This window comes from Pinus tabuliformis, chromosome J, assembly GCF_031772625.1.
Source record: "Pinus tabuliformis cultivar Carrire ecotype Pingquan chromosome J, CPIR1, whole genome shotgun sequence".
NCBI lineage: Eukaryota > Viridiplantae > Streptophyta > Pinopsida > Pinales > Pinaceae > Pinus > Pinus tabuliformis.
The window spans coordinates 733,553,355-733,574,433 of NC_142295.1; the positions used below are offsets into that span (position 1 = coordinate 733,553,355).

Consider the following 21,079-nt stretch of genomic DNA (forward strand, 5'->3'; position numbering starts at 1 on the left):
CTCTCTCTCTGCTGAACTTTTGAAGAATTATAAGAAGAATTGATCAAGGGTTTCCCCACATTGGGGTTTGTCCCTGGCTGGTGTCATGTCTTGTGTCCTCTTGTCTTGGCTCGTCTTCTATTGTTATTTTTTATGTTCGATTTGCATTTTATTGTCATGATGACGTGATTGCTAAACTGGATATGGATATTGGGCTAATAAAGAAATTGAAGTAAAATTACTCTAAGCATAGAACATACCATTGTTATCTAAAATTAACAATATCAGATTTACTTTCTTAATAATCTATGCAAACATTAGCCCTATTTTCAAAACAAAAACTACACACAGACTTACCTTAGCTTACCTTGATGTAAGGAGGACTTGTTGAAGTATTACCTTGTTATAGCCTTGAAGACTTGTTGTATACCTCATGTGGTTGATAAGGCAATCTAATGTGATTAGAGCTCTTAAACACAGAGACTTATTTTTGTCCCCCTTTTCGCTGCCCAAGAGTGAACCTTAACAGTTGATTTAGATGCTTCTGTTGTGGGCTCAATTTATTAGGGTTTCTTGCAATCTTGCGGTCCAACAAAACTTGCAATTTTCAAGGTAGAAATGCTTTTGAGAGAGCTAAGGTCTTTGTTTCTTCACAATAACCTGACCCGCAAAATTACAAACCACCAAGCCCAACAAAGTACCAAACCCTACCTGCTGTAATTTGCTACGTTGACTTCCTTTAGGGTGGCCGAGAGTTTCAGGTGTCGTTCTTTAGGATTGTTGGTTAGTGCTTACCACATGAGAGAGGTAAGGCTTCTCCTTTTATAGTTCTAGGAGGGCTCCAAAATATGAACATTGGTGGTTAAGTAAGGGCTTTCAAGAGTAGACATTGAAGATATTAAGGAGTTAAAAAGTGAAACATAGTGTATGTCTTGTAGACAAAGAAATGAGGAGAACGATTAAAGTTTACTTCCTAATTTAAAATAATAAGGGACACTTCCTATGAATGAATAATCATTTTATTTTCTACTAAAATAATATAATTTCATTAATATTAATAAATAACCCTTAATAACCATAAAAAACTGTATTTAATATGTGTGTTAATTTTTTTAAAATTCCACAAGAAATGTGAAATCAATGATTGGCTTAGGCATATGATCCTACCTAGGTTGTGAAGTCAGTGATTGGTTTATTGTCTTTGGTTTTTGAAAATATTTAGCTTATACACAATGAGATTGCGGTGAGAATCATTGTCATATATTGACAACCGTAGGTGAGTAAGGTGTCATGTCACTACCCCCTGGGGTTTTAGCCCACAAAACTAGATCTTCAACTTCAACCTCAATTTTCTCTCAAACCAGGAGGAACCACGAGGCATAACCACATATCAACAAAAAAATCTCTTCGAGGAGAATCTAATAAGGTTGGTTAGGAGACAAGAAACCACAAATTTTCATGCCAAATTGCCGACAAAGATCGGGGTAGCTCCTGGTCCTGCTTGGGTTGACATCAATGACAAGCACCTATCAACATCATGGGTTTCTTGGTGATAGAATAAGTTGCTTCTGCTCCAACATTGAGGGCTTAAAGAAAGGTGCTAGCCCTCCCATGTCTGAAAGGGTGAGACAAACCTCATCTAGGCCTTGGATCAGCTGCCAAACCATGTGTACACTGCTCAGTCGGCTAGGGCATGCCGGTCCAAGTACATATTCTCGTGAATAATGTGGGGGCAAAGCGCAATTGCTGGGGTGTTGTAGGTGCCCATGGAATGGAATGATGTTTTGCAAGTGATAGGAGTTCCATGTGTAATATCCCCTATTTCTTGAGCTTGTAGCCATTGTTTCTGCTTGCCTAATTTTCTTCTTTAGGCTAGTGATAAGGAAATTTTTTTATCAAGGAGACCAAAAAAATTGGCACAATTTTCATATTGTTATATAGTATTAAATAAAAGGGGGTAAATTATGATTAATAAAAAGGGGCAATTTTTTTTTTTTTATTAGAAGGGGGGAAAAGGTCACTTAGAAGAAAAAGTGACTTCATTAATAAAATAATATTAAAAGGGAATTCTAGGAGCTTGGAGAAAAATCAATGGAAATTTATAAAAGGAGGGTGGAGCTTATATTTTAATCATTCTATCCCACCATATCTCATTGCCATTGAAGAGAAGCTCAAGCAAGTTTCAGTCCGAGGGTTTCAAGTGAAATCCTCACACTAGTTTCGGTGGACCTCATTGTTACCCTGGCTAGTATCTCTCCAATTTCGGTGGATGCTATTGCCAGCCTAGTTGGTCTTGAAAAATATGGTAGCCATGGTTGGTATTTTCATCTTGAAAAATAAATGGAAATTTGAATTTTTAAATTTGCCTCCAAATTTATTAGGTCTTCGGGCCTCCGAAGTTGCACCAATTCGACCCCCACTTGAAGGCTATATAAAGAGATCATTTATCCTCATATGGACATATCTTCTTGGTCTCATAAATCTCTGATCCAACGAAATTATAGGAGGGCCAAATTTTGAGGAGGGCCAAAATTTTAGGAGGACGCCGAAATTCTAGGAAGGGCCGAAATATTAGGGAGTTGGATTTTGACATGGCATTTGGTCATGATTTTGGTTACTGGTTTGGCTATTATTCTGCTATTTGGTATTTATGATGTATCGATGAATCTGAAAGCTCTTTCTCTCATAAGGAAGAACTTTTTCTGTGTTTTCAACTTTTCCCTTTGTGGGTTTTTCCCTGGTTGTGTGCCTAATTTTCTATGTCTCTTGTGTCTTTGTTACTGCTCTTTCATGTTTATTAGTTGATGTTTTCTTTTGTATAACTGCTTAAATGAATTTAATGTTATGTGAAACTAATGTTTAAATTGATCATTGAAGTAGTTATTAGGTGAGGAAAAACTTAATTCTAGCAGGTTCCCTAAAAAAATCAACATGGGATTAGAGCCAAAATGAAGAGCAGTTGAAGATTAGAATCTCTGGGCTACTAGACCGAATTTCTGTTTTTTTAATGATCTGGACCAAGCTCCCTTGTGTTCAAATGCAAGCTTCCTGTGGCATTTGTGAAACTTTTAATGGGGCGAATTTCGGTGGCCTCTATTATCCTCTTTGTGACTAATCTGAGCTCCTTGAGATCAAAATCTTCTAAGGTCCGAAGTTCTCACTGTAGTAACGTGCAGAGATTTGTAGCCCTAAGGCTCATGCAAAGAATTGTTATTCCCTCTCCTGTGTCAATTTTGAGGCAATATATGAGTTTTGTGTTCTAATCTCTTGGAATTCTCTCAAAGACCTAGTTACAGACCTAATTCCCCCATGCGAAGGCTTAATCAACTCTTTGTGGTGAAAGTTTATGGGCACTTATCTTTGTGACTTGTCTTATCTACTGTTCTAAAGTTTGCTTTAATAATTTTTGTGGCTTTGTCTCGCATTTCAGTGGCTTGTGTGGTATTCTCTGTGGTTCGTTTTCTATTGATACTCGCACCTATCTCTATAATGGCTCGCATTACAGATGATCCCTATGGCTCACAATCTGCATAGCAGTGGCTTGCACCATTTGTGGCTTGCATTGACTCACACTACTATCTCTGTGGTACACATTACAATGATCTTAATGGCAGTGACCTCCCTTGTCTACACTTCTGTGATGATGCAAGAAAGTATTACCATCTCTATGATTCATTGTGAGGATTATACAACTGTTTGTATGATACGAAGTATGATTTCTATGATAATAATGCTAATATCTATCATATGAGATCTCTATTGATATGAAGACTTATATTTGAGATGCTAAACCCTTGATGATACAAAGACTTAATCTCTGTTGATACAGAGTGACATCAATTCGTGTAATATGAAGTTGTGTGATGTGAATAGGTTAGTGACCTTATTCTCATGAGCAATGCTAGTTGCTTATGACTTTGATCCAAGACACTTCTGCTCAGTATTCCGAAGCTTATCCTTGATGGTTCGAAGGTGCGAATTAACTCCTAAGGTATGACAGTAATATAAATTACTCTTTTTGAGTAATGTGAGTCTCTCTTCTGAGATATAATCCAAGGTATGACTGCAATCTGAGTGGGTTTCTGAGGTATGATGCAAAGTTATAACAATGGTATGTGTTGTCTCTTCCAAAGGCATGACATGGCAGTGGTACAAGTTAATTTCTCTGCTGTGAGCATTGATGATGTGGATGTAACTTTGATGATATGGCAGTGACCTTGATGATGATCTTGATGGCTGTAAACGTGATGGCAATCACCTTGACATGACATATAGCAGTGGCACTCTGATGTATAGTAGTGTATCTTTGATATGAACAATAACTCTTAGCACAAAAAAACCCTAGGACTGATATTAATATTGAAATGCAGATGATGAAGCTGGAAAACGATTGCGAGGATGTGTAGGTTGATAGATTGATTAAGGTTTGAAGTTAAAACCCCAGCTGTTCAAATTGCTAACCCAAGCCAATAGCTGTTAACCCTACCTCGATATTAAGGGTTGAGAAAATTTTGGGCTTATGAATTGATTGCTAAAAGATTTGACATCTTGATGATAAGGTTGATTTGCACATTGGAATCAAGAGGGGTAAAGATCAAGAGGGAGCTATCTTGATCCGAAAAAGATAAGTATCTTGTGTTTCTTTTTATTATTTAAATTAATACTGACATTAAATTGTTCATGATCTATAAACCCTAGGTGGGGTTTGGAGAAAGGCTTATGAACCATGATGCCCGATTGATAGAAGAAACCCTAACACTTTAATGTTGATATATACTTCTGGATGATATATGTTCCTTGTTGATAATAGAATGAACTCTTTGATGATGACAATGACTCCTTGTTGATGATATGGACTCGTTTATGATGATGTGGACTTTGTGAACTCTTTGCTGATGATGTAAACATGAACTCATTGATGATGATGTGGACTCCTTGATGACTGAACTCTTTGTTGATGATGTAAACATGAACTCTTTGATGATGATGTGGACTAGATGACATGGACTCTATAAATTCTTTGTTGATGATATGAACACCTTGATGATGTGGATGTGAACTCTTTGATGCTGCTATGGACTCATTGATAATGTGGATGTGAACTCTTTGTTGATGTGAACTCCTTGAAAATGTGGATGATGGATTCCTTGTAAATAATAATAATAATGAATAATGATTAATTAACTAATAATTAGTAGTGAAGGGGCATGCCTTTATGGACATGACCATTCATGAAAGGGTACTTGCCTAGCTATATATAGTATATACGGGACCTTCTCTTTATAAAAATTATTGTCTTATAATGGATATATATATATATATATAGATATATCTTCTGAGTATTCTACTGTGTATACGAACTTTGTTTGTTACATTGGTATCAGAGTTGTTCAATCCTTTGGCCGCTCCACTGCTGCACAGAGCTAGTCTGATCTGACCTTTGGCCATCAAGCTTTCGTTAACTTTGTTGTCGTCGCAAGCCAAGCATTTTGCTTCACAAGTTTAATTCTCTTTGTTGTGGACTCCTTGATGATGATGTAGATTAAACTCCTTGAATGAATTTCTCAATAATGAAATGGAGGAGGTCAACTTCTTGATGATGATGGTTTCTTAACGACGCGAACCACTTGATGATGATGATGATATGGACTTGTTAATGATGTAGATTCCTTGATGATGATGATGATATGAACTCGGTGATGATGTGGATTACTTGGTGATGATGAAGATATGGACTCGTTGATAATATAGACTCCTTGATGATGATGATGTGGTGGACTCATGTTGATGATGTAGACTCACTGATGATGTGGACTCGTTAATAATAATAATGATGTGGACTCATTGTTGATGAAGACGATGTGAACTCATGAACTCTTTGATGTTGTGGACTCCTTGATGATGGTATAAACAAAGTTAACTCCTTAATGATGTGGACAAGGTTGACTAGATTTGAGAAGGCTATGATCAAGAGGGAGCTGATACACTCTCTAAAGATAAGTATTATCTTGATTATTTCTATTGATTTTTTCATTATGAGTTTCTTGGTTGTTCTTGTTCTTCCATGGCCTCCTAGTGAGGATTGCAGGTACACAATGGAGATTTCCAAGGTCTGGCAATCATTGGAAATGAATGGAAGAATAATGTGACGAGAATGCTCGTGATTGGACTTAGAGGGAGCAAACAAGAACAACCTGATTAAAGCACATTTTTGATCTATGAAGATGGATAGAAGTTTTGAAGAGCAATGTTGATAGACTAAAGATGAGCCCACAATTTTTCTTTTATGTAAAGGACTTCTGTGTAAGAGGGAGTTTCTTTTGTAAAGGCATGAGCCTGGTGATATCTTTAGCACAATGGACTATAGGTCCATCAACATCTCCCTGATGAATGATTTGAAGAAGATGCAAGACTTTGATATTGACTTGGTTGATTCTCTGATTGGTTTGTTGATGATGATGTTTTCCGCTAAAGTCTATTTTGGTTTGTTGGATTCTACTATGGTTGTTGTTGCCTGCTTTTGTGAGAAGCCACTTGTTATCTGATGGATTCGATTATGGTCTATTGGATTGTACTATGGTTGTTGATTCCTGCTTCTGTGAGAAGCCACCTGTTATCTGTTGGATTCGATTATGGTTTGCTGGATTCTACTATGGTTGTTGATGCTTGCTTCTATGAGAAGCCATCTGTTATTTGCTGGATTCGACTATGGATATTGATATTCACTTCTGTGGTTTTCGATGATCGCTTTTGTGAGAAGCCACTACTAAAATCTATTATTGTCTGTTGATAATTGTTGATGTTTGCTTTTGAGAGAAGCCTCGACTGAAGCTAAATGAACCACTGAATGCTTTGGTTTGCCGAAATATTTGAGATCCACCATGGCTACATTTTTGATGATGTATTGGTTGCTGATATTTATGTGAAGAAACTGGAATGACTTGAAGAGGGAGCACTAATCACATAGCGTCATATTATGGACCATCTCCTGTAGGCTGTGTGCCATGAGACCTTGTGGTCCGGGAGATATATTGTTGATTCCTCTTGTAGGCTGTGTGCCGTGAGACCTTGTGGTCTGGGAGATGTGTTGTTGATTCCTTTTGTAGGCTGTGTGCCGTGAGACCTTGTGGTCAGGGAGATGTATTGTTGATTCGTCCTGTAGGTTGTGAAACCTTGTGGTTCGGGAGATGCATTGTGTGATTTCTCGTGTAGGCTGTGTGCCATGAGACCTTGTGGTCCGGGGGATGTATTAATGATTCCTCCTGTAGGATGTGTGCCGTAAGACCTTGTGGTCCCGGAGGTGTATTGTTGATTCCTCCTCTAGGCTGTGTGCCGTGAGAGCTTGTGGTTGGGGAGATGTATTGTTGATTCCTCCTATTGGCTGTGTGCTTCGGGAGATGTATTGTTGGTTCCTCCCTTAGGCTGTGTGCTGCGAGACCTCTTGGTTGGCGAGATGATTTGAAATGGATGCTATGTATCTTTCCTTATAAGGAAATTGATGATCTCTTCCTTAGGCTGTGGGTTGTGAGAACTATGATTGGTCGGGAAGATTGATCTTGAGAGAGAATGAAAAGTACCTCCCTGGCTAAGAAGGAGTGTTGAAAAATATGATAGCCATGGTCAATATTTTCATCTTGAAAAATAAATGGAAATTTGAATTTTTAAATTTGCCTCCAAATTTGTTAGGTCGGATGGGCTCCTAAGTGGCACCCATTTGACCCCCACTTGAAGGCTATATAAAGCAGATAGTTTCTCCTCATTTGGACATATCTTCTTGGCCTCATATATCTCTGATCCAAAAAAATTACAAGAGGTCCAAAATTTTAGGAGGCCGAAATTTCAGGGAGGGCCGAAATTTCAGGGGTTGGATTTTTACATGGCATTTGATCATGATTTTGTTTGCTGGTTTGGCTATTATTTTGCTATTTGGTATTTATGATGTATTGATGAATTTGGAAACTCTCTCTCATAAGGAAGAACTTTTTCTAGGTTTTCCCCTTGTCGGTTTTGCCCTGGTTGTGTGCCTAATTTTCTGTGTCTCGTATCTTTGTTACTGCTCTTTCATGTTTACTAGTTGATGTTTTCTTCTGTATAACTGCCTAAATGATATTGAATTTAATGTTATGTGAAACTAACGTTTAAATTGATCATTGAAGTAGTTATCAGGTGAGGAAAAACTTAATTCTAGCAGGTGCCATAGAAAAGCAACAGTTGGATTATTTCTAGAGGTTATTTTGAAGATGTAATTGAGTTATGTTGTAGGCAAACTTCAACATTAAGGAGTATTTGCAGGAGGACAAGATTCATAGAGGTTGAGTTTACCTATAAAAAAGGTCAAAGTTCTTCCAGATATGGGGGCCGAAATTGATTAGTTTGAAGTGGCTGAATTAATTTCCCAATGGGCCGAGTTTTCCCCACTAAAAAGGCGTTGAAATTTGAAGTCAAAATTATTCTTGTCAAGAGGACGATTTGTGCCAAAGGATATACACAAATTTTCAAAGGCTGAATTGGATTTGTTATTTCTCAAACTAGCAAGGGGCCTAAAAGGGACTCCTAAAGGGACAACTATTAGATCAAGGGCAACAACGGAGACTTAGCCCACTGTCACCTCAGCTAAGACTCCCTACTCTTTACGGACTTTCACTGATGGGAGGAGACTTGGTATATATAGAAGGTCACTTGTAAAGGATAAATTGACCAATGAATATGAAGTGACCCTTGTAATCCTTTTCCTAGAAGGGGTTTTAAGAATAGAGCTTTCTTACTTATCAAGCAAGGTACAAAGATTTCCAAGAGGAGGTGAGGACTTGAGGGTTAGGTTTAGAGGAATATGCCTTATGAAAGAGTTTCCCAATCCTAAAATCCTTATTGAACTTGACTTCCCGAATGGTTCTTGAAGATTTGACTTTTCAAAGATGCGGGACCACACAGGACCAAGTGGACCCAACCTAGGTTAAGGGGCAAGAATTTAGCAACCAATGATATTCTTAACCTAGACAAGAAGGGGGAGAGGATCAAATCAAGAATTGTCACTTAAAGGTGTCAAATTGATCCTATGAGGCACTAGACTTGGGGATGTTAGGGCAAAGTTTGATCTCGGAGCTAGGGCTTGGGTTATCTCACAACTCCATCGTCAGAATGGCTTCAAAATTGGAGGAGGCCTTAAGGACACACTAGCGCAGGAGAGGCTAGAAGATCGAACTTTTTGGAGGGCTACTTTGTCAGGAAAGTGATGCCCTAGGTGACCCAACTTGGCTAGACTTAGAAGAAGGTGAAAAAGAGTTGATTTTTGAGTGACCACCTCTTTTTAGATCAGTGCCTTAGTCTTGGGAGAATGGAGTCTAGGATAAATATGAATGAGGACCTTGTTTCTTGATCAAGGAGGCCTTAAGACTACTTTGCTTGTCTTCTAGGGCAAAGGGAAGCAACCTTACAAATTATACTTTGACTTGCAAAAGGTGATGGATTATCAAGATGAATTCATTGATAGAATTATCCCTAGGAAATTTCATTCAAAATTACATGGCCCATACATTGAGAGATGCTATATAGAGACAACATTCCACAATTTAAGCAGTGAATGCATGTAACAATTAGCCATGAAAATAGTGAAATTCCCAATCCGATGTATATGACAAAGTAAAATAAGAATAGCATTAAAATCATGTACTTACATGTAATAGAACATATCCAACCATCCACAATTTGACAATAGAGAAGCTCCAAGATAAGATAAACCAAATCCAAACATCCAAATTCATCCATAAAGCTCCAATTCATACTCCAAGAAAAAGTGCGAAATTCTCAAGAAGAAAAGAGATCCAATCCAAGGTGATGATGAGCAAATGAACTCATCTCACTTGTATTTATACACTAATGAGGAGTTTGAATTAGTCTCCTAGGCCTAATTAAGCCCCAAAAACAAAATAATGTGCTAATAACCTAACTTTTGGTGACAAGCCCACCAAACTAGCTCACAAATGAAATAATAAGCCTCTTAAGAGGTCAAATGATAATTAGTACATGTCGTAGGGCCCTTCAAGAGGCCTGATGAAGTCCATAGGTGCCATAATGAAGAATAGGACCCTTAAAAGTGATGGACAAGGGGTTGGCCCCTTGTTCTCCAAACAATAAACCTGTGGTGCTCCCAGTGGGTGTGGGGACATAATAATAACCTCATGGGTCTCCAAATGAGTCGAAGATGCTTGTAGATCATCTGTAAGGGCTTTGATGATGGTGTAGGTGATGCCACATCATCCTACAATTCCTGAGTCAACTGCCAAGTGCATGGTACATTTGTGGGGCTCGCTGGGCTAAAGTGAACCAGGTGCATCTTCCTCGTCCAATGGGTAATCTCGAGCAATGTCTGAACATCCTCGGGGATCCATGGAGTGATGTCTACTGCTGTGGAGGCCCATGGCTCTCAACGCACACCCTACATGTGCCAATGTAGCCCTCTGGAGGGTTATGACCCCGTATAGGGAAACCAAACCCAAGATGGAGACCATTTGCAATCCTGCATAAGATCCAATGCGTCCCCTAGCCTTTTAGTATAACAAGTCATTAGAGAAGTCGAGTAAAAGAGCTTACCAACCATGGACCACAAGTGGGGACTGTTGATTTGGGGTAGCATCAGATTTGCTCTAGCCATGAAAATTGGTGGAGAGGCTAAAGCACATGAGATCTCCAAGATCCAGAAACGGTTTGGGGAAATTCTACTTGGTGAAGGAGATATTAAAATAATTAATATTTTTAATGGGTTACTAAATCTAAACTTAGGAAAATAAAAATATTAACGGGTATTAATATAAAACTGGGTTAGAAGGTTCTAAATGACATGGATCATGCTAAATCTAATCTTAGCCGTTGATTAGATATGTAATCTCGACCGTTGAAGACTCAATAGAAAAAGTATAAGAGGAGGCTTGAGGGGTTAGTTGGAGATACACCAGAGTGATCAGTCAGTTCGATTTTCTAGAGTGGGGTTTGCTAAGAGAAATCGAACCTGTGATCAATTGCAGCGAGGGGCAGTGAGTGCATAACAGAGAGGCAGAGATAGCGTTGGAAGACTAGCAGTCTAGCGCAGAGGCAGAGAGGCAGACGCAGAGCCAGAGGAAGCCACACAGAGGCCAACAGTGACTGCGCAGAGGGACAGAGGGCCTGCATGAGTGACGCAGAGGCTACAAAAGTGACGTAGAAGGCCAGAGAAGCTGCGCAGAGCCTTAGAGGGTTGACGCAGAGGGTTTCAGGCTGACGCAGAGGCCAGGAGGGCTGATGCAGTGCCTCAGGGAGGCGCTAGAGAGAGTTTCGTGGAGCAGACTTTCATAATATCTGCTTTCGAAGAGAGGTATTACTGTCGAATTATTTTTCTCTATAGGGTGAGCCAGTTTGGCACCCAGTTGTACTAAAAAAAGTTGCATAATAATAAAACCCTCAGAACTGTTGCACCGGTTTTCCCAAGTTGGGTTTTTCCGGGGACAATTGTCCAAAAATAACGATGTCCCTTGTGTGTTTGTCTATTTCTTTCAGTTGTTGATATGTAGATGGTTGAGACTGCATTGTGTTTATTTCAGTATTTATATGGTTAAATAACTTGTTCAGTAATTAACAAGTAGGAGAAATAAACCAGATAGTGTAGGGGAAAATTTCTAATGGGTTAGACTTAGAAATTTCAATAGGGACTTCATAATGGCCTACCCTTCGATAATGGGCTTTGGCATGTGCTAATGTCTCCAAGCTCCAAATGGGGCTAACCAAGTATCCTATTAGGTGGTTTCTACTTCTAAAGGGGATAACATGTTCAAGGTACTTCCTTTAAAAGGTGGTGGTATGTGATAGAGAGGTGGATGAAGTAGGGGATGAGAAGGGGCAGCCCTAGGCCACATGCTGGGGTATAAAAGTAGCTAATAAAGGGAAGCCCACACTTGGGTATATAACGTATAGGAGGGAGCAATCGTGGTACATGACGTGCCTCAACCTTGATTTTTCCACCCTTCTTTATATGCCTTTTGCCTTTTTATGATTTTTCTTTGATTGATTGCTCAGGGCTCAAGGGGTAAGAGCATGATGTGTGACATATAACAGTGAATACCCCCTTTTAAGGTAGGGTGGTTCATTGCCCACTAGGGGTTGGGACAATCATGGGTTCCTATATGATGAAGGAGGCTCATGGAACTTGTAGGAACCAGGGTGATGGCCATGATGATAGGGTAGAACTCATGTATTGGCTTTTTCCCACGTGATAAATGTGTTTGTCCCGACCATATTTTGCATTTTGTGGTACATTTTCTTGTTGAATGTGGCCAATTATGCTTTTTTTTTAGCTGCATCAATTTCCGGGGCATCATTCCAGGCCTAACCCAAGGTATGGGTAAGGGGAAGGGGAAAGCTAACCCTATGTGGATCCAGTGGAGGAATGTGGACCCAAGTGGGAGAAATGATGAATGGGGTAATAATGAGTGGAAAGGGGGTAATATATGCGGATAAGGGAGCGGAACCACGCAACCAAAATCAGGGTTTCCCGTGAATTACAATCCCTAAAACCAAATGGTTGGTAAAATGGATCCCACGGGACTAGAATCCAAGGTTAATATCCAAAATGGGTCTAGGGGACAAGAGCACAGACCTAGCCCATTCTTTCCGCTAAATCCCCCCATTAATCCATGCCCAAAAGTGTCCATGATAATCAAACTACAATACTCAATTGCCAAATGAAAAGTCATACCTTTAGGTTTGGGAGGCCCACCTTCAAACATACGATCATGGCAGATGGGTGAGGGAACACATGGCTGGCTTAGGTGGCAGAAAAATGACACAACGAGCTAGTTGGTGGCTGCAAAGGGCTGCTGGCTGCTGGCTGAGGACCATCTTGGAGAAAAAATTTCTCCTAGGGATATCACCTACAAAATGGTGGGTAATAGGATCCTTTAGTACCATTCGCATTTTTTGACAGTCGGCATTTTCCAAATATTTGCACAACAAATTAGTAGAGGCCGAGTTGGGGTTCCTTGAGCCATTCGCTCAACTTGACAGACATACTTGTTCCATATTTCTTGCACAAGGTGACAAGACTGAATTCTCAAGAGGATTATTGTCATTTGGAGTTGAGTCATTGTTATATTAAGGGGTCGAATTCTATGGGTTATAATCAAATTGTGCTAAGGATATCCTTCAGCAATTTGAGCCATTTCTCTTGAGATAATCATCAAACATATCTGAAACCCCGGAGGAGTACGCACTTGGTAATTTCAGGAGTTGGAACCTATATAAATAATTTACAAGCTGAGTTTCTTCTTGCAATTGGAGGGCCAAATTCATCTACAACATAGTTTGAATTCTTTGAAGGGTAATCTCCATTATTTGGGTTGTGGATCTGCTATTGTTTCTCCTCCAAATCATTAGGCCATATTCACCTGGAGTAGACTCAAATTGAATTCACTGCATTGGCTAGAGTAGTTTCTTGGTATATCAGTCCTTTCTTGAAGCAAATCGAAGTGCTGTAGCAGACCTTATTTGGAAGACAAGATACATTGTCTAGAAGGCCGAGCTAATTCAGAAGTGCTAAAGTGTGTTTTCCAAGCATTGTGCTATTTGTAGATCAAGAAAATATTCACCTTCTTATCGGCTGAAGCAAGCATCAAGTGTTTTCCAGAATTTGCATGCCCACTGTTTGTAGTAAGGTGTCAAAGAGAAAGTTTCAAAATTGTGGAAAATTTGCATGAATTTTTGCTTGGGTATATTACAGTAGTATCAGAGCATGGTCTTGGCCAGCTGTGGGCCTAAGTGATGCCACCAAGAAGAACAAATAGAGATCTAGGACCAGAGGAAGAAACCATGGGGGACAAAGAGGATATCAATGAAATGGGAGCTGCTATTAAGGAGATGGCAAAACAACAGAAGGCATCATTTAACTAGCTTGAAAGGCAGCAAAAGATCATATTTGATTTGATTGAGCAGTTGGCTAGAGCTTCCTTAAGGAACCAAGGTTAGCAAGACAATTATGGGGGTTCATCTTCAGGCAAGGGAAGCCACACATATGCTCACACCGGCTCACAAAGTCACCTTCATTTGCACAAACTCACCATGCCCCAGTTCATGGAGGAAGCAGCTGAGGAACAAGATACTGTGGCAGCAGAAGCAAAAGCATTTGCAGTAGATATAGAGGCATATCAAGCATTAAATCCCAGGATGCAAGCAAGTGTCACCTTTATTGAATTTTGCAATTGGAGAGATAGGTGTAAGCCAATGATGCCTTCCAAGAACCACCACCAAAATCAGGATCTACAAAGGGCCGTGGGAAAAATGACTCTTCCTAGCTTTTATGGGTACTCTAAGTGCTCTGCCAGGACTTGTGTACGGAAATTAGATACTTATCTTCAACTCAACCATATGACAAAAGCATATGCCATTAGGTTTGCTACACTACACTTGGAAGGGGACGCACAAGAATGGTGGTATCATGACTTGATTACATTGGGACATGCAGGCATTACATCATACACTGAATTCACACGAAGGCTTATTGAAATATTTGATAGAAAAGATCCAAAGATCCACTTCAGGGAACTAGCACAACTCCGACAGGTAGGTGACCCAGAGAGCTATATATCGGAGTTCTTAAGACTGTCCGTAATGGTACGGAATTGTCAGAGAGCAAGAGGATCATGTTATTTGTTGAGGGATTGCTAGAGCCTCTTTGTGGGATGGTCAGATCTTATAGACGCACTTCTTTGTAGGAAGCAATCAACAAAATGAGGGATATGCAGGACTCAGTTCCCAAGACCAAGGCCCCTACCAAGCCAGCTTTCCTATTTAAAGGGAAGGACATACATCCTCATCAAAAGGAGTGGTCCGGAAGAAACTAGCTGGATGAGGAGACTAGAAGAGATCTCAGAAGAAAGAAGCTATGCTTCACCTGCCAAGAACCTTGGGCACCAAGGCACATATGTATGACAAAGGGGAAATCTCACTATATTGAGGTCTTCTTCGCTAGTGAGGATGAGGAGGATGAGCAGGACCCACCACAGGAGGAGCTTCGAGAGATGGAGGGTGAGCAGTCCGGGAGGGAGACAAGGGCAGTATCATTGCTACACTCACTAGTATTCCTCGATATCTCACACTTAGGATTCGAGGAACCATACAGGGGCAGAGGGCAACAATCCTAGTTGATGGTGGGGCCTCCCACAATTTTATAGATGCTGGTTATGTATCCATGAGAGGGCTAGCCACCACAGATTTTGAGGGGTTTTCCATAGGATACTAGGAAACAAATTTATGCAGTACAAACAGATGATCCCCAAGATGAGCTTGATGGTGGGAAACTACACTGTCACAGATGACTTTTTTGTGACCAATGTTCATGACAGCAATGTCGTGCTGGGAGTTCAATGGCTTATCTCTATTGGGCGCTACACTACAGATTACCAGCAGATGGAGATGTAGTTTATGAAGGATGGCAAGAAGTTGGTGCTAAGGGACATGCAACTTTCATTTGGCAACTAAGGTCTTCAGTTATGGTAAACTTTCTAAATCCCTCAAGTAGGGATTGATTCAACTTATTCCTAAAATGCAACTAGAGACAATTGGGGGTCTGTGGCCCATTACATTAGTCAGTGTCTTGCCATTGTCATGAGAGATTCAGTATGTGAGAGTGAATTCCTTCCTCCTTTCTTTGTCTATTGGAAAATTGCTTTGTCATGTTGGAAATGATGCTGGACACTTGTAACATGACCCGCTAGGGGCAATTTTATAACTTGCTTGATTGGCTTGACAGCATTCATGAATACTTGCAGTTATCTTACCATACTGAAGAAATGTTCACACTGTTATTGAATATATTGTGAATTATTTTAGAATGCCAGCCTGTTAGTTCGTGCAATGCATGAATAGTAATGGATGGAAATACAATGTTATCTGAAAAGATATTTCAATATGTTTTACTTTGAATTTTAGCTTTTCTGTAATAGTCTCACAAACATTACATATTTGATAACAAAAGTTGTCTAGGGACCTTTCTAAGTTTAAATATGGAGATGGAGAAGCCAAAGATCATTAAGATAGATTGGTGGATGTTAATTCCAACAATTGTTTCTGAGTGGCGAAAACTTTTTCTATGGAAAAATTGCTTGCATTCAAATGATTAGTTTTGTTCACATAAGAATTTTATGAGGTATGTATTTTCTTCTTATGTTTTTTTAGTGATTGTTTACCTTTGGTAATTACAGCTTAATTGGGGTCCATATGAAGACCTTTTTGGAGTCGGCACAGATATGGAACCAAGGTTTCTTTTTCACCTTTCTAAATATCATGAATCAGTTTATTCTTGACTTATTTGTTCTTCTCCTAGATTTAGTGTGAATGGTTGTTTTTATTTGATCTTATAAAGCTTGGATTTTTAAAGCATATGATTAAGATAGAAAGAAGAAACGACACATTATTTGAATAAAATTGGCCTTTTGGAACATGATCAAAGTAGTATGGCTAATTATTAGTCAAAGTTTGCATTTAGGGAGAGGTGGTTTTACTGGCTATAACTTCTTAAACTTCTAACCAATAGTGAGTGTTATCACCCAGAAATTCTTACCTGCAGATCCGGGAAGAATCTGGATAACTCCTATGTATAGAGCCAATTACAACCTCACTGCAAACCTGTCTGGCTTTGGGTTGGTGTTTTTCTAACTGCAGGGGGGGTTCCCTTAAAAGTATAAGGTATGCAATGATACTCCATGACCTCAAACTAGCTAGGTATGCTGCTGTCATAAACAAATCAGATGAAAAATGAGCAAGTTTGATGAGTAGGCAGTGAGCAAACAAGCCTAAAAAGTGATTCTATATGATAAAATCACTAAACATAGTCACTAGTAGGCAGCAATCTGTGGGTGTTCCGTGCTAAAAAGTGCAAAACCAGAAAGTGATTATAACCCGAAACCAAAGGAAAACAATCTAAAGATGCCGAATTTCAATGATGGATGATATTTGCAAGCTAAACCATATCAGCTTCCATGCAGTCTTTCGAACTACAACTCTAAATCAGCCCGCCTCCTTCCTAGAGGTATCTTGGCTGTCATGGTGAACTCCTCCTCAATCTTCGCTGGTGCAGCCTTTGGATCGTGCTTCTCATCTTTTTCCTTCTTCCTGAGAGGACACTGTGTTGCGTAGTGACCCATTTCACCACACCTGAAGCACTTTATCTTCAAGATGTCCTTCTTCTGCCTCTGTTGCTCTTGCTGCCCCTTCGATGCAAGGGCTGCATTCTCATCCTCCTCTTTGGGCTTCAACCCACTGCTGCTGCTTCCGTCAAGCTTACACTTGACCAAGTCTCTCCTCAACTCCTCTTGCTTGAGAGCTGCCCACATCTCATCCCAATTCGACAAAGTCACCCTGCCCAAGATACTCTGGACAAAGAATTGCCACTAATCTGAGACAGAATTGAGGGCCAGTCTAACCAACTCGGAATTTTGAGGTGTAGACCCCACAACTGATAACTCATCTCGGGTCTCCTAAAGCTTCGTGAGGAACAAATCCACTCGCTCCCCATTCTACATCTGTGCAGATCTTAGTTTCTGCTCTAAGTACATCTTCTGCTGTTTGGAAGATACCTGATACAGTGTAGACAATGCATCCCACATCTCCTTAGCAGTCCCTCTGCTAACGATGTGACAGACTACATGATCCTTCACTCCGTCGAGGATCATTCTCTTTGCCTTCGCCATTTTTGATTTGTACTTCTTCAGCGGAACCTGATCTGCAGGCACAACCACCACGTTGTTGACATATGTCTTGAGAGCATGCTCATCTAGAAAGAATGACATCCTTGCCTTCCAGATGACGTAGTTGGATGCTCCATCCAACCTGTTCTGATCTCTTAGCCCATTGGTTGCCATCTTTGCCACGAAAAACTGTCGAACTACTCCACTTTGCTCTTACTGTTGCCGCTCGGCCAATAAGAGAACAGACTTCTTGGCAGGAATTCTACTGAGGAAAAGTTCCCTCACTGTGCTTCTCTTCTCTTATGACATCTTTCTACTTAGCAAAACAGCCTGTAGAAAAACTGCGTCCCACCAGCTCTTCCTCACGTTGAGGCTTCAGCGCTGCTCCCTCTGCCACGACACGATTTCGATCTGGAAGGCCTTCTCTCTGTCGACTCACTCAGAGAGAGACTGCCTCGAAATTCCGCCCTTTGGCTAGGACTGCGCAAACCAATGTTGTGAAAAGCGCGATCGGGATTAAATCGGCGCGGGGAACGAATCGGAAAAAATCGGAAAAATCGGGAAAAAATCGGAAAAAAGTGGGAAAAAATCGTTTGGTACAAAAATATTCATTTTTTTTTCAATTTTTTTAATATCTAAACCATCTACAACATAAAATAAATACATTGACACATAAATATGATAAAAAACTAATATATAAGATGTTTAATATCATTTCTAGCGCTAAAATCACACATAACATTGAATCATGTCCTGAATAGTAAGTCTTGACTCCTGAGTCCCAACTCAGCCTCAAAATATCAACAAAAAATATGATAATGTATCTCATCATGTCATAATGTCATATACAATAAAATGAAAGTCTAATCCTATTGATTTCCTCTGCCCCTCTTGCGAGAAAATGCCACAGCTTTCCCTTTCCCTCTAGATGTAGATGATGGTGCCCGTGCTGGTGGAAATGGCAGTGGAGTCTGATGTGCTCTAGAAGCTGAAGAACTAGAAGTAGGAGCTATAGGAGGTAGACCACGTCCTCTACTGGTGGCAGTGGTAGCCCGGGTAAGCGGTGTCACCTCCTCCTCCTCCTCCTCCACCTGCTCCTCCTGCTCCTCCTCCTCCACCTGCTCCTCCGCCTGCTCCTCCTCCTCCTCCCCCTCCACTACATCCTGCACTAACCAATCATCAATAGAATCCATGAGAGGCCTCTCGGCCTCAACCCTCCATGCAACAGTGGTGTCAATCCCATCCAATGAGATGGCATCCACATCAGGTGTCCTCTCAAGTTGCCTCACCCACAATCGAAGATTGTAGTAGACGTAGACCATGTCATTAAGTCGCTGGGACTCCAACCTGTACAAAGATCATGAAATAATAATTAATAATTAATATTATAAAAAAAATATTGTTTAATGAATTCAAAAATTTATTTGGAAATTTGCAATATTTTAAATGTTTAAGTGTTAACCTGTTGCGCTTCTTGTTGTGTATTTTTTCAAATACACTCCAGTTGCGCTCACATCCTGAGGAGCTGCATGTTTGCCTGAGGATGCGAATGGCAAGCTTTTGCAAAAGGGGTACCCTGCCACCATACATTTTCCACCATGCATCTACAACAAAATTACAAATAAAATTTTAAATAAACATAAGAAAAAAATGGAATTTGAAGAGACAATGAAATTTGAAACAAAGTTACAAACTAAAAAATACCTGGCATTTTAATCGTCCTATCAGTGATAGCCATCTCAAAGACAAATGTGCCACCTGCCATCTTATATGTCTCAATTTGTTTAGAGATCTCTATACGTTGTTCTGGAGATCGCACCATCTTCTGGACACAGGATAAGAATCCATCCATGATCTCAGCATCAAAATCAAACCCACATGCATAAGAAAATGCAGGGTTCAGGAAAAGCCCAGCAGCATGAATGGGACGATGGAGTGTGTTGTTCCATCGCTCATCAATCACTCCCCATAGAAGGAGTTGTTTCTGAAACCCATCATCTCCCTTATCATCATTGTAGGCCCGAATGGCTTCTTTGGCCCTGTCCATGGCTTCATACAAATAGCCCATTGCGGGCTTCTCACTATCAACCAACCGAAGAACCTTTACCAAAGGTTCAGTAACGGCGCACACCTCCTGCACTCCCGCCCAGAAGTCTTCCTGCTATGAAACTAGTCTGCATACGGCCTCTCCTTCTGGTTTGCGGCTCATTGACAAAGCACGCCACTCCTCTGAAAGAAACATTCTCTTTGTTAGAGTCGGTCTAGTAGCCCTCCACCAGAGATCAAAGCTCTTTGCATTTCATGATTAGGTGTCCCATCAGTGTGATCATGTTGCATTCCGTTAGGCATGCCATAATCCCGGTGGAGGGAGTTTGTGTCTTTTATTCCCCCCTTGTTTGGCACTGTTGGTTCAGGTTTGTTTAAGTTAATAAAATCTTCAAAGGGTCATTCATCTTGCTTTAAGTTTTGAGGTCTTAGGTCTAGGGTTGAGTCCATTTTTGTCTTGAGAGGTCATAAAGGACCAGCAGGCCAGAGGGATGTCCTTCATAAAACATCATTTTTAACAATTCTCACTATTGTACAGCTAAATTTTCACCTTGTTTTCAAAACTCTGTTTTTGAAAAACAAAGGTCATTATCTCATTTTTTGTAAAAATTCTCAAAATTTCAAACTCTCCAAATGTCGAAGTGCAGCCTTGGTCTTCTTTGCCAAAGCACCTTAGAAGCTATCCCTGCAAAAATTTTCAGAAGAAATCATCATTTCAACCAATTTTTCAAAGAAAAGAAACCAAAAGTCAGAGCCAATTAATTCAAAAAGTGTCAACACTCAAAACATTATAAAGTGGGTTTTGGGCAAATGAAAATCTAAAGGAAGCCTATAAAAGCACATCACTCTTCATTAGCAACTCATTTGCCTCTCACAAGCTAAGTGAATCCTTGCAAAGGCGATTTTAGGAGTTCTTGAGCAAAGTGGGCAGTTTCAGAGGCGCGCTACGCGTCAGGAAGGGCGCGCTACGCATCAGGGGCGCGCTACGCGTCAGGAAGCTTTTCTCAGTGTTATTCTGCACGTGCGCTACGCGTCAGAGGGGCGCTACGCGTTGGGCAAGGCGCGCTACGCGTTGGGTTTTCTGCTCAACAAACTGCCAGCAAGCCATCAAATCGATTTTTCTCTCAAGCACATTGCAGGTAGGCCTCTCCTTCATGGTTAGATTTGGTTTTGCAAGATGAAAGAGAAAATTAATATGTTCAAATGCTATGAAAATGATAAATCAAAACCCTACATTGTTGTGGAAAATTTAAAGTCTCAATGGTACTAGGGTTTCAAATTTCTCTTGCTGTCCAAGGTTGCCCATTTGTAATCCCTTTTTCCCTCATTTTCATCACCTTTCTCCT

At 40.2% G+C, this 21,079-nt stretch overlaps 2 protein-coding genes across 7 annotated transcripts in view; one reads left to right on the top strand and one right to left on the bottom strand.

Annotated features, from left to right (window-relative positions):
* LOC149228817 (zinc knuckle (CCHC-type) family protein) overlaps positions 1–21,079 on the top strand; it is a 271,885-nt gene that overhangs the window by 17,853 nt on the left and 232,953 nt on the right. For 5 of the 6 annotated variants that reach the window (XR_016247899.1, XR_016247897.1, XR_016247896.1 and 2 more), the window contains exon 2: positions 16,203–16,258. Coding sequence is in view for 2 of the 6 variants with exons in the window: in XM_089378382.1 (XP_089234508.1) it covers positions 16,203–16,258 (56 nt within the window). In the remaining 4 variants the exon portion in view is untranslated. Of the gene's footprint in view, positions 1–10,721; positions 15,495–16,202; positions 16,259–21,079 lie in introns of those variants that run through there. The other variant, XR_016247898.1, reaches the window with a different exon arrangement.
* Positions 17,517–19,285, bottom strand: LOC149228818 (uncharacterized). The gene is made up of 3 exons (XM_089376868.1): positions 19,150–19,285; positions 18,779–19,034; positions 17,517–17,576 (listed from the first exon to the last, which is right to left on the bottom strand). Exons 1-3 carry the CDS (start codon positions 19,275–19,277, stop codon positions 17,517–17,519), a joined length of 444 nt encoding a protein of 147 aa, XP_089232994.1. The 5' UTR covers positions 19,278–19,285.